Genomic DNA, 13,951 nt, shown 5'->3' with positions numbered 1-13,951 from the left:
TTGGTATCGGATCGGAAAGGAAATCAGTGGTATCGCACATCACTACTGGCAACTTGGTGCGTGGCTGTGAGAGAAACACACAATGAGACAAGGTAGTTTACAAAGTGTGTGCAACATCACAGTGGTGGCCTGCACTAACTAGGGTTAGCTGAGAATCTGGCAAAGAGAGGTTGAGTGCGCTGGCCTTATGAGTCCCCGGCTTAATTACCCACAGGTGTGAGCAATCAGCAGAACACTGAGGCCCCTCCCAGGGGTGGAGATGCCAACTCGGAGGGAGACACCCTGGCATGACACTTCAGTCTTCTCCTCATTTAGTTGAAGAAAGTTTCCAGCCATCCAACCTCTAATGGAGTCTATGCACTTGTGCAAAATCTGTAGCTTGGAAACATCATGGGGCTTAAAGGAGATATATAACTGAATATCATCTGCATAGCAGTGATACGAAATGTCCTTAAAAGTGCTCAATAAGTGTTGAAGAGGAAGTAAATACAGCAAGAACAATAAAGGCCCCAAAACTGAACCTTGTGGCACACCATAGGCAAGAAAAGTAGAAGAGGAACTGTACTTAGAGGTAGCCACAGAAAAGGATCGTTCATGCAAATAGGATTCAAACCAGTCCAAAGCAGCCCCTGATATACCCACCCAGTGTCTCAGCCTATCTAGCAGAATATGATGGTCCACAGTATCAAAGGCAGAGGTCAGGTCCAACATCAACAGAACGGAGCATTCTCCTCCATCACATCTCATCAAAATGTCGTTGGAGACTCTAAGAAGTGTAGTTTCAGTAGAGTGAGCTCTACGAAAGCCAGATTGGAATTTATCCAGAATGCTGTATTCATCTAGAACAGCTATAAGCTGCTTAGCCACAACCTTTTCTAAAATCTTAGCAATGAACGGTAATTTTGAAATCGGTCTGTAGCTACTGAGAAGAGAAGCATCAAGCTTAGGTTTTTTTTTAACAGTGGGTGAATAACAGCATTCTTACAATAAACAGGGACCTGACCAGAAACCAGTGAGGTATTGATGATTGTGAGCACACAGGGACCAATAGACTGAAAGACATTTTTAAACAAAGATCCAGGTAAAATATCCGCCAGTAGCAGCAAGCTCCAGCGCTTGGTGCTTTTTAGACACTGATCTGAAAGATAAATGTTTGTGTTAGAAGCAGCTTTGCAGGATTTGTTTTTAATTTGGTGAAACATAGTGCAAAACTCTTAATTCAGTATTTTTACAGGTTTTAACTGTGTGGTCTTTCTGGAAAATGTAGGCCAACTTGTGAAATGAGAGCATGCACCGTGCTCTTCAGAACTGTCAGCTTTGCTCGTTTCATGGGTCCTCTGTTGATAAAACTGATTGTTTTTTTTAATGGATCTCAATGTTTAGAGACAATGGCGAAGGTACTGACCTGTGTGTCTCTTTATACTGTAAATGTTAAATTCTAAGGCTACACATTATTTATCTCGCACTAAGTCTGCTTGGCATATGCTATGTATAAAGGCTCTGGACCTATCCAAAAAGGCGTAGAGGTGACTTTAGCGTGATTAATTTATTACAATGTCAGTTTCTGGGAAGTTTTCAGTTTTCCCTCCTGTGTCTATGGCTGGTGCAAGTTTTTTGTTTATTTTTTAAACTGAGCGTGGTTGTGGACAATTCCGACTGCGCTGTTTGATTTGAGTTTCGTGTTGGATCACTTTCTTTAATTGTTAATTCTTTGCGAGCAGTGAAGAGTCAGACTAGGACTTGCAAGTTTTGCCGTGCCCCAGTGGCCAGTGCGAAGTTGTGCTGCAGATCCCAGCATGAAAGCTGAAGGACCAGCCAGCCGGCAGAAAGGCCAGTTGATGCCTCGACGTGCGTTGGAACCAGCTTTGCCCGCACAGAGCGTTTGTGACAGGCTGGCGTTGCTTATGCATAAGAGAGAAGGAACAATACAGCGTGCTTCTCTGCTCCAAGACATCCGCGGTCCTTTCACACGGTAAGTATGTCTGTCTGTCAGCGCTAATTATTCAAACCCTGTTTTAAAGGCGACTCATTTGTTGTCCAAAAACATTTCCTCTAAATTTGCAAAGTTACTGATTTTAAAATATATATTTTCGATTTTTAGCTGGATGTCACACATATGATAGACTCTTGAGCATATTTATATAGCAAAATTCACAATGGTATAACCATGTTAAATAAAAGATGCCTAAGTGTGCACCAATGCACTGTAATGCAAGCCTTTAAACTGTAAGCTGATAAGTGCATGAAGTATACCTTTACCTCTATAGCTGAAAAGAGTCTGTATCCATAATTTGTGGATCTGCTGATTTGTTTTTAATGTGGCACTTTTTGTGTGTGTGTGTGTGTGTGTGTGTGTGTGTGTGTGTGTGTGTGTGTATGTGTGTGTGTGTGTGTGTGTGTGTGTGTGTGTGTGTGTGTGTGTGTACAGGAGAAAGGTGATGGCAGGAGCTTCTTTTTTTTTAAATGCATTTTGAATCAACTTTTTTTGTTTTACAAGAAGTGTATTTCATACATTGGAATAAATGTATTCTTTTCTATACTTTATAAGTATGAAACTCTAAAGATTTTAAGTTCATGCACATTATGTGTGATGGACCGAGCAGTGAAGGAAACTTAGGCACAGGTTAAAGTCCAAAAAAATGTTTTTTTATTTAACCCAAAAAACATAATTGGTTAAATCATGCAAAAAGAATCAAAATCTTGGGCCCATAAAAGAGGTCAAAATAACAGAACTCTACTCAAAGTTGACAGATTTGACAGATCCAGATTCCTTTTATAGTTTGCAGTGAAATTTGTTAAACCGTTGCTTAATGGGACAGAAGTACAAGTCACTAACACATTGTAGATAAGTTTATTGCTGGACAACACAGCTAGCAGTCTCACACACTCTTTAGATTTTTGAAGTTTTGTGTGTAATGGTTTAGCCTCTCACACCTTACCCTTTTCTCCCCAGCATCACAACAGTATGACTCCCAAAGTACGACTCAGTAAACAAACAAGGACTCTGAAGTCAGAACAGAAAGATACAGTTGGAAGATGAATGACTGCGTTTTTATTATGCTCAGCCTGAAGCGTATTTCCCCACTTTCACAATGCTAAGGTGTCAAATCCACAATCCCCAACAGATGGTTTGTCACACGCTGGGTTCAAACACTCAAAAAGCAACACAACAGCAGGTTCAAGAAGGGCAAGTCACCCTTTATTTGCACAGCCTCACACACTAAAGATTTTTAAAGTTGTGGTGTACAATGGCATAGCCACAGACGTGACTTCTACTTTTGATAAAGACCACTCCACCTGCATATTTCTTAAGAAATGAAGCGTCTTTATTAAGCTCTTATTTATAAATGTCTACACAATAAGAGACATCGTGTGCTCTGTGACATTATGGTCTTCTACTTCTGCTTCCATTGGTTTGCATTTTAAACTCCCAACCTTTCAGGTTGTTATGAATGGCTTATATTTCTAACATTTTGTGATGTAAAAGTGAACCATGCGGCTATTTTATTTTCTGTATGATGGGATGACTTAAGACACGAGTTATTTAAACAGTTCTAAATGACAGTGTGATGGCCATAGTACTTTATGCGGGTCAAATATGTTAAGGATAATGTTTCTCAATGTAACATTGCAAAGAACTTTTGGATAGGATACATTTTGTAAATAGTTACCTCAGAACCTGTACTGTCAGATCTATGTATTGTTACGATTCGGTGTTGTCAGTGTTTTGTTTTAGGCATGACTGTTATGTTTCCTGTTTTACTTTGAAGGTCTGTTGTATCTCAGTGTGTTCAGGTCACCTTTTTTTGTCTCGTCAGGTCTGATTTGCCCCAGCTGTGTTTCCCTCCTGTGGTCCATTCCCTGATTGCTCCCTCTATGTATTTAAGCCTTGTGTTTCAGTTTGTGAGGGTTGCGATCTCCCCCCCCCCCCCCCGGTTGTAAATAGTTTGGGGTTTTGATGTAAGTAAATGTCTTATTTTGCTTTGATGTAAGTAGTTGTCGATACTTTCGTTTTGGGATTTTTTTGTGGAGACCCGTAGTAGTTTTTTTTGTTTTGTTTTTTTTTTCCTTATTTTTATTTTTCCTGTGTTGCACGCCGGTTGCCTAGGCCGGGGTGTAACAGTATGTAAGGTTAAACTTTCCACAGTACATCCACTTAAGTAAGTAACCAAACACATAAAGTCACCCTTACCAATAATGTTGGTAAGGGTGACTGTTCCTTGAAAAAAGTAACACAAACAGACAACTGACTCATCAATGATAAGTAGAGCTACCCGAGGCTGAGACTCAAGCAGAAGAAAATTAAAAGTTGTTTTGTTTTTTTTATGGCTCGAAAGATTGAAGAAAAATATGTTTAATAATTCAACAAGAGTCGCACCTTCAACACATTTACATTCAAATTTTGGAACAGGCTCAACATTGCTGTTGTTCAATAGTTTTTATCCACTCTCAAAAGTCATTTTATGGCTTTAATATTTCCAGCTGATAAGGAGACTTATGGCATTTCAAATGTGCGTCCAAATGCTTTAAACATCCGCTTTGTCTGTAATGACCGTATCAAACTGCAGAGCATTGTTTTTACTAAAATTCAGCATTTTCTGATGAAAATATGGCTGCTTTTTTTTCCACTGTAACACCCCCCTCAGTGCCATTTTTTTAGGGTGATATTCTTGGAGATTCATTTTTTTTATATTTATGCTTTTGGAGTGAGGGTATCTAATACGCACGTTGTCACTGTGTTTTGTACTACCAGCTTTGAGGTCTCTGCTTTTACTTTGAGAAGTCTGGTTTTATTTTGTCTCGTGAGTGTGTGTTTTTCAAAGGAGATCTTCATCAGTTTGATTTTGTTACCACAAACTTTGTGTAAAGTTCACAACAGAGGTAAAGAGATTTAAACACACCAGTTTAAGGAGGCATGCAGGGGTTGGACCAGCTGCACATGACAGGTGAAGAAGAGAGTGTCGGGGGAGATGTGCAACAGCAGCAGAGGGAACATTTTACAAGATGATAAATGGCAGCTTTAGATGATTACGGATTTTGTTGACAAGATTAAAAGACATGTCCATCAGAGTTCGGCAACATTTCAGTTTGATTAAATTAAAGTTTTTTTTAAACTACACAGGGTTTATTTTCTCCTTTGATAGTAATCATATTGAACATGTCAGTGATAGGAATGGGTACCAGTACCACTTCTGACATAAACGGTAGTAACCAGACCGAAAAGCAGCGCACATTTCGGTGCTTTTTTTTCCTGAGCTGTGATACACTTTAGATTCTAGCCAATCATTTTACGTTTCCGAGGATAGCAGGCGGGGCCAGGTACGTACGTTCTTTTAGAGCAGAGCTACAGATTAAAAATGACCAAGGCAAAGCGGTCAAAAGTCTGGCTGTACTTCACAGCAAAATATGCAAACTCAGCAGCCTGCAACAAGTGATTTAAGGTAATACTGTCAAAGGAGGTAACACCTCAAATCTGATGAAACACCTGGCGATGCATAGCGTTTTTTTTAAAAGCCGAGAAATGCGCCGTATTTGATAGCTTGCTGTGAGACCTCACACCGAGCGCATCTACTGCGGGTGGGTTGCCTGTTATCGGACCCGGAGTTAGCAACATCCCCCAAAAACACGAAGAGGAGAGGCCTGGCCCCTAGCCCTGCCAGTGTAGCAGAAATGATGACTGATGATGATGGCAGCAGCAGCAGCCATTCTTCTCTGCATGAGTAGCTTAATGTTGTTCGTGTGTAATTTACGTTGAGTAGGCTAACCACGTTATTACATTAATGTATGTAAGGTGAACTAGCAAACATCATCATAGCTACATGTGGCTGTCTTCTTGTTTGATGGCAGATACTCCCTTCACCCTGGCCAAAAAGGCCAAGAAAAAGTGGAAAACAGTTAAACATGAGAGGTTTTTGGACAAAGTTTGTGTTTTTTCCATTGTTTAAGCACTGCTTCCAGCCAAGAGTGATGCCATAAATCCCCTATAGCTGCAGAAAAGGCTAACATTGTTATCTTTTTACAAAAAAACAGCTGAACATGAGAGGTTTTTGGACCAATTTTGTGTTCTCCATTCTTTAAGCACCGGTTTAAGCACCGTTTAAGCACCGGCACCGTTTCAAAAGTACCGGTTTGGCACCGGTATCGGATAAAACCTAAACGATACCCATCCCTAGTCAGTGATGGAAACAAGAATATAAAGAAAAATGCTAAACGTGTGTCTAATTAAACTGTTCCTGTGAACCTTAGAGCTTATATTATATTTTTACATGTTGTAGTGCCATTTGTGGGAGCATTCCAAGTTGCTATCAATACAACCATTATAGCCCAAATTTTAATAATATGTATGCATTAAGTGCATAGTAATTACATAAATTGCAAAAAAGTGCAATAAGCTAAAAAAAAAAGAAAAAAAAGAAAATCGCTTTTGATTTTTTAACATATATTTCTAGTTAGAGAAATTTAAGAGGCTTATGCCTCAAAACTGTAAATACAAAAAAGTTGCACAAAATAGTTTCCCACCACAGGAAATTTATTTTGAATATCTTCATAGTTTTATTTTTGAAATACACCAATTTTTATATACATTTTTATATACATTATTGCAGGCAAACCAGCATGTGAAATGGATGTAACAATTCCAGACTGGGCACCAACACTGCACACGGGCCTCTAAAAACATACTAAATTTCTATCATTGTACACTAATCCGCAAATAACTTCGATATGAATCACACACCTGTCACTGGAATATTGGTGTACATTTACCTTATGTGTATGCACCTTGAGAGCAAACTGCTGCTGAAGCTTAACCATCACCTCACCGAGTGAAGAAAGGGCACATTTTTGCTAAATATGCAGAAAAAAATGCACACTTATACAATTTATGGTAAACTGAGCTGCCTTGTATGTACATATGTTGAAGATGCCTCGTTCTGTTTTCTCTGAAGCTGCTGTGCCATTTGGAGCAAAAATGAATCTAAAGTTTACAGCATATCTTGTCACTGGAAATTGTTTGCACTGTTTATATATTACTTACTGTAGGTATTGGTGAAAAAAGCCTGTTTGAAAAATGTTGTGAAAATCTGAAATCTTGAAATTAGAATTGTTGTGCCTTATTTTGTGGATCTTTTTACATATATTCCTTTTGAAAATACTAAAATTTGTATATTTATTTTGTTTGTCTGATAGCATTTATTTATAAAATAAATCGGACATTTCAAACAGTTACTCGCTACTTGAGTAGTCTTTTCACCAAGTACTTTTTTACTCTTACTCGAGTAACTTTTTTGACGACTACTTTTCACTTTTACTTGGGTAATAATATTTTAAAGTAATGCTACTCTTACTTGAGTACAATTTTTGGATACTCGACCCACCTCTGGTCATAGCCCCTCTAGGAGTTCGGAGTTAAGAGGTCAAGAGTTAATGTTTCCATTTTAACACCTCCAGATTTGACATAGAAACACTAATTTTTAACACTCGGTTTTAACTACTATCATTTTACACCTCAGAGTTACATTAAAAGAATGTGACTCTACTTAGAGTAAAATTAACTCTACTTTTGCAAGAAGACTACTAACACCAATACATTTAACACTTTTGAATTTGCTGTGTACTAATTTTGTTAACCAGTAACTTTCCTTGCATAGTTTTTGCAAACAACCTGACAAAAACAACATGATAATCAAATAAAAACGATTGCGCAAAAACTATGATGAAATATCTTGATGCTTTTATCATTGAACAATGAAAATGAAAAAAAATATTCTTGAGAGAATAGATCCAGTCAGAGCTAATTAAGTTTTGGAGAAAGGCAGGACAAGTTTGAAAGTAAGACCTACCCAGGAGGTAAGACCATTCAAGGATTACTGCCACCCTGTGCCACACGTTTATGCACGCCTCTGCTCCACCCACAGTTAAAAGTAAGAGAGTTGTATCGAAGAGAAAGAACTTGGAGCTTTCCCTCAACGGGTAAACAAAGTCTATCTTTTCATGCTCTCTGTATTAAGTTCACACTGGAAGTATGGCACTCTATAAGGACGAAAGCCAGGACGACGGACCAGAATGCCCGGTATGTTACGAGTATCTTTCTGGGACCGAACGAACTTTGAGCTGCGGACATGTTTTCTGCCACGATTGTCTCGTCAAAACGCTGGTGACCATCAACAGCGATGGAAATATCAGAAACACGATCGTTTGCTCGATCTGCCGACATCTTACATTCATCGAAAAACAAAATGAAGCGCTGAACTCACTCGAAGCCGATAATGATCCGAAAGAGCGGCAGACCCTGAAGGTGCCTCTCCCTTTGCCGGTGGGACAGCAGCAGAGCGCACGGCGCGCCTCAGGAGACAGTTTACGGAGTGAAGTTTACTGTATCACTCGCTGCTTTAGAGGCTTTTCTCAGCGAGCTCGCCGACAGAAGCGGATCAGCCCCTGCCAAAAGGGATCCCAGATATTCATCATAAGCGCCCAAGGGCGACCCATGACTGAAGGAGATGCGCCCGGTGTTGTAATATCTGTGGCTCGCCCCCAGCGCAGGCGTAGGATTTGCACGACAACGGGATGGTTGTTCTGCCTGCTGTCTTTGTTTGTTTTACTCGCAGTGACAGCTTCGGTTTTTCCCTGGATTGTACTGATGTAGCCCAGCGATCCGCATCCCTCGGTCAAAGAATTGAGTAATTTACTGACATTTAAAGAAAGACACGCGATTGGCTGTATTCAGTGTCCAGAATTACTGAAAATGGAGTGATGTGCTTTAGTTGGAGTGAGGATTTTTAAGATGTTATCAGTTTCCTTCCTTGATTCTTTGGAAAAGTTTATACACGTGACTTGTCCTTTACTGAGAATCGCCAAGCAAGTGTTTATCTTAGGAAGCCTCAAACAGTAAAACCTTTTGTTCTGCAATCTTGTCTGACGTGTTCAACCTGCTGGAGAACCACATATCACAGCCCATAGATAGTAAATCCAATAAAAGTGGACACAGTAACGTAATTGAACTGTTAAAAAGGTGAAGAAAACAATCACTTTGCTGTTAGAGCTGCTAACTTTAGTTGTGTTACCCTGTTTGTTGTTCAACACCCTGTTTCCAAGCAGGAGCAAATACCTTTGTGCGCAAAGCCAAGCTGCACATTCAACCCCGATCTCAGGATTGTTTAGTTTGTCTGCATTTGCCCAAAAAAGAAAGTCAAAATGGTACATTTAATATGAACTTGACCTTGGTTTATTTATTTTTGCAGACAAAATGAGATGATAGAACTTAAAAAACACACATACTTGCAAATGATATATTAAAAATATACACTAAGTTTAACATTAAACGTTTGAGCAAACTGTTAAAACACTTGTATATGGCAGTGCAGGTGGAGCCTCATGACAAATGCAAAGACTCATTTTGACAGTGTGCTGTGCAGTTATCACCACCATACTGGGAAACCCGTACACTCCTAGTTTCTGTCAGTCTCTGGGTTGGCTGTCTTGCTGAGCCAGTCCTACAAGTTGCAACCTGCAGAGGGTTCTTCCTTTCAGATATATTTGTCTCCATAATGGTAATATTAAAAAGTATTAGTTTATCTTTTAGATAATATACCCTGTTACTGGATTCCATATTGATAGATGGCCCCACATTGAGAATACATTTGTGATGATACAAGAGCACAAGAGAAATAGCCTCGAATTATTGACAGCAAAAAGTGAACATGTTCATACTGTGTGTGTTTTTAGACATAGAATATTTACATAAATTAAACCATTTGAGAGGAGAACTGTCTATATATGTCTTTTTCTCTTTAATTATCAAAGATTATCAAAGTGAAACTGCAGCATCTGTTATATGATTATTGTAGAAACATCTTTGAATGTTCTGAGCTACAATATTGGCTAATGACACAAGTAAACATGCAATCAGTCTAACAACACAGGCTGATAACTATATTTATTTACATTACGTATGGCTAGGAAATTTTTTTTTATGTATTTTTCTCTCTGCTTTTACTGCAAGGGGTCGAAGGTCATTGAACCTGAAGCACTTGATACAAACTTAAGAAAGAAAATCATTAAATCTTAAGTCAGTCCAGTCAATCATCAAACGGATACAACACAGTTACTTCTCAGTGCGACTAACAAAATGCACAATATAAAGCACTGCCATTCTCAGACCTTTCAGATGTAAATTGAACATATTAGCTCGTCAGGAAAAACATTATGGGGCTTTCTTTCCTCCTCAGTAACAGATGGAGGTACAAACATTTTAATTGAAATAGGATTCTACATGCTTTGCTGGTATGAAGTGGGTATATTAGAGAGAAACAATGTACACTGTACTCAAGTATTGAAAAGCTTTGATACCTTATTTTGAGATATGTACATTTTGCTGTGTGAATGTAGCTAAGCCACAGATCAGTATATAAACTAGATCCAGCTGCAATATATACTGAATATGCTGTCCATCATAAAATATATTATCTCAAGTGCTTAAGGTATTTATCTTATGTCAGATATATTGAATGCAGGATTTGTATTTTTTAAGTAGAAAAGGAAAGCAGCATTTAATGAACAAAGTGTAGCAATGTTTCAATATAAGGAAAATATATCTGCCATGCTAATGGTGCTTTGTAAGTTTTTAGCTATAATTATTCAGTAAGAGATGCTTACATTTAATTCAAAAGTATTTTTTTAAATCGAAATGCTGAATAATGTTTTTTGAAAATCACAAACAAGTCTCGTAAAACTATTAAGTTATTTTTGATGAAAAGTTGGATTTTTAAATATAATCCTTTGAAAGTAAATATGAAATAGAACTGACTGCTGTGTATTTATGGCAGAGGATATGAATTAAACAGGCAGTCACTTCTGATGCTAATAACACTAAGGTCGAAATTAAGTATCAAAAACTGCTTTTTTTAAGACCTCTGAGGGCTGGCTTCCAATTTTTTAGACTCCTAACTTTAGAATAAACACTTTTAGGACTGGTTTGAAAAGTAATTTTATTATCTATAGCTTATATATAATTTCATGACAACTAATTACATGTTTAACTGTATTAGGTCTTGAGGCTGCTGTACCTTAAAAGTTAGATGGCATTAGATGACAAAACTGTGCAAAAAACATAATGTATGATGATACACTGATATTTACAATTTTCAACTTACACTGATTGTATATATTTTAACAATCACTCCCAATCAGTACCATCAAATGGTCATTAATTCTTTCCAAAATGTCTTTCCAAACTTCATACCCAGCTGAAATGTGGTGTTTATTAGTCTCAAATGAGTGACCCATGACAAAGGACTGCTAAGTCCTGTGTTTCAAGGCAACTTTCAAGGCTATATAAATAAAACCGATTTGAATTAAGTTGAATTTACCCAAAACTCAATAGAATATACTGTAATTTATGCACAGATATTTGTTGCATCTACTGAGTTTGTGGATTTATTCATTAATGTCAGTGCACATATGTGTCAGTCAATGACATACATGCACATACTGGTCAAGCAAGTTTGTCCTCAGTGAAGACAGTTAACACATTGTGTTTGGGTCAGGTTTAACCTGTTTTGATATTTGACAGCAGCAGAAACTCTGTTATTCTTTCAGCCCGAAATGAGACTATTCTGGTAAAAATTTAACCAGCATCTATTTGAAAGCTTTTCAGATCCAGTCAGTGTTAAATGAAGAAAATTAAGACTTTAGATGAATCTTGAAACTTTTTTTTCCAATGGGTTCCTGCAGAGACATCTGCTGGTCTTACAAGGGTCATGGGTGAATCTACAAACAGTGTTGCTTATATGCAACAGAGGTCATACAGAGGTTGGAGGGTGTCTTGACCCAGAGATGTGACCTGAAAAAGGGTGGTATGGTAGTAGAGTAGTTAGCACCATCACATCACGGTAAGGTGATTTTTTAGTTAAATAACAGCAGGGTCTTTCCTCCATTTATTCTTAAATAAGTTAGATTAAAATTATAGTAATTATTGTGTGACAATAGTTGCTTTGTCTAAAAGTGATTGTAAAACCTTTAAAAAAAATTTCCGCTGCTCTTGAAACCATTAAAGCTTAATCATCCATTTATTATATACACAGACATGGCTTTATAAACATCCTAAACAGATCTGTAGCTCAAAATTTGAGGGGATTTGACAGGGGGAGTTTTTAGCCTAGGTCAAAATGAACTCAAACCTTGTTGTGAAGGCACAGAATATGAACACTAGTAAGAGTTAAATGTATTTACTGGGATACTTTTAACTTGGCCGCTGGCATAAAGAAATGTGTCAGAAATATGTCACTACCAGGGACATCCTGTAGAGGGCATAGCTTAACTCATTAATGAACCTGCCTAAATTGGCACTGATGTACAAAATTTAACGGATGATATCTAATGGAGATATATAAAGATGAGTATGGTAAACAGAGTAGATAAAACAGAGCAACAGGAACAGAAGAGGAATTTTGATAGAAAAAAAATTGCAAGGTTTCAGGTGGTTGATTGAAGTTATATAAAATTTAACTTCAATCATGTTAAACGATGTTTTCACAAAATAACTTTGCATACTGAGTCAGATTTATTCCTCAGAAAGTTATTTTATTATAGTTTATGATTTATGATGCAAATCTTTTCAAAACCTCTTTACTACAAACTTGACATTAATGTAGTCATAAAATATAGCAAATACTTGTGTGCACTTATATTGGTGATATGATTCTCCCATCTTACTCTCCATCTTAAAACATCAAGTACTCTACCTTCAGATATTTTTCAGATATCATTGTCCTAAAGATGACAGGATCCTCCTGAAACAGAAGAGGGCAGTGTAGTATGATGTTAACTTGTGATTTCACAAGCATTTGAAGCAATCATCAAGTAAAGACAGTTATATTTTTCTTAGTAATGAAAGTCTACTTTTCCATTTGCCTGGATTTGTTGTTCCTGTTTAGATGTCAAACATGACTCAGAAGTAAATTCTCAACCAGATGACCCATTATGTGTCCTCTAAAATCATCTGAACTCAGTGGAAGCAGGGAGTGTAAAAAGAGGCCACTTACCACCCCTGTGCAGTAATAACTACACAAGCCAAAGTTTCAAGCATTGGCTGTGCTCAGAATGCATCAGTCAACATGCGTCAAGGTCGACACGTGCTGGGTAGACCTTAATTTATTGCAAGTGTGTAAGATGATTGACACTCGAAAATGAGATGTTAGCAGACAGCACAAATAATTGTGATGCCTTCATGACTATGAATGGCCACCAGCGTTTTGACAAGACAATCGTAGCCAAAAGCATGTCTACAAATCAAAATTCCTTTGGTGCCAAGACGCATTCTTGTTGTATTGCTGGGATTATGGCACCCAGCTGAATCAATATTCAGTTTGTATGTAATTTTGCTAAAACAATGTCTGACTCATTCTCTGTTCCTCTCAGCAGTAAAACCGCTCTGTGGTAGGAGTTTTTGTGCTAGCATGGCTTTTGGTAAACCAGTTTAGAGGATGTCCTGGCTGCAGACTTCCAGTGTCCATTCGCAAGACAGATCTTGAGATACAAGATATTTGCCCACACCAGCAACAGTAAGACCAAATTATGATTGGTGCTTTCAGAGATACAACCATGACTGATTATTGATCTCTATTTTTTTAAATTATTGAGATCAATTTTAAGAAGAACATAAATCCAGTTGTTGTACCCAAACAAGTACAAGGCTGAAGACAATAGTATCAATACTGTAGGCAATTGATACTGAAGATAGCCAAAGGGACTCAAGAATGTTCAATATGCTGTAAATGTTTCTTCCCCAGCTACTGAACATGTACAATAAACATGACAACATTGCTGTTTAAAATTATGAAACACAATATCCTGTATGCTCAGAATCGGTTTTTCAATCTGTTTTTGCACGAAAGACATTGTTATCTGCAGACAAGCTCTGCTGCCTGGTCAAAACCCACAGTGTCAAAATAGG

At 37.8% G+C, this 13,951-nt stretch overlaps 1 protein-coding gene across 1 annotated transcript; it reads left to right on the top strand.

The window, feature by feature from the left end:
- Window positions 1-6,794: 6,794 nt before the first annotated feature.
- Window positions 6,795-10,547, top strand: LOC309705569 (RING finger protein 222). Its single transcript, XM_082531493.1, has one exon. The coding sequence runs from the start codon at window positions 8,024-8,026 to the stop codon at window positions 8,642-8,644; it is 621 nt and encodes a 206-aa protein (XP_082387619.1). The 5' UTR covers window positions 6,795-8,023; the 3' UTR covers window positions 8,645-10,547.
- Window positions 10,548-13,951: the final 3,404 nt, after the last annotated feature.

This window comes from Aulonocara stuartgranti, assembly GCF_965226115.1.
Source record: "Aulonocara stuartgranti genome assembly, chromosome: 4".
NCBI lineage: Eukaryota > Metazoa > Chordata > Actinopteri > Cichliformes > Cichlidae > Aulonocara > Aulonocara stuartgranti.
This window is presented reverse-complemented; position numbering and strand designations above follow the sequence as displayed.

Coding starts and splice junctions, on each gene's coding strand:
- LOC309705569 (XM_082531493.1), top strand. CDS start 8,024: ATGGCACTCTATAAGGACGAAAGCCAGGACGACGGACCAGAATGCCCG.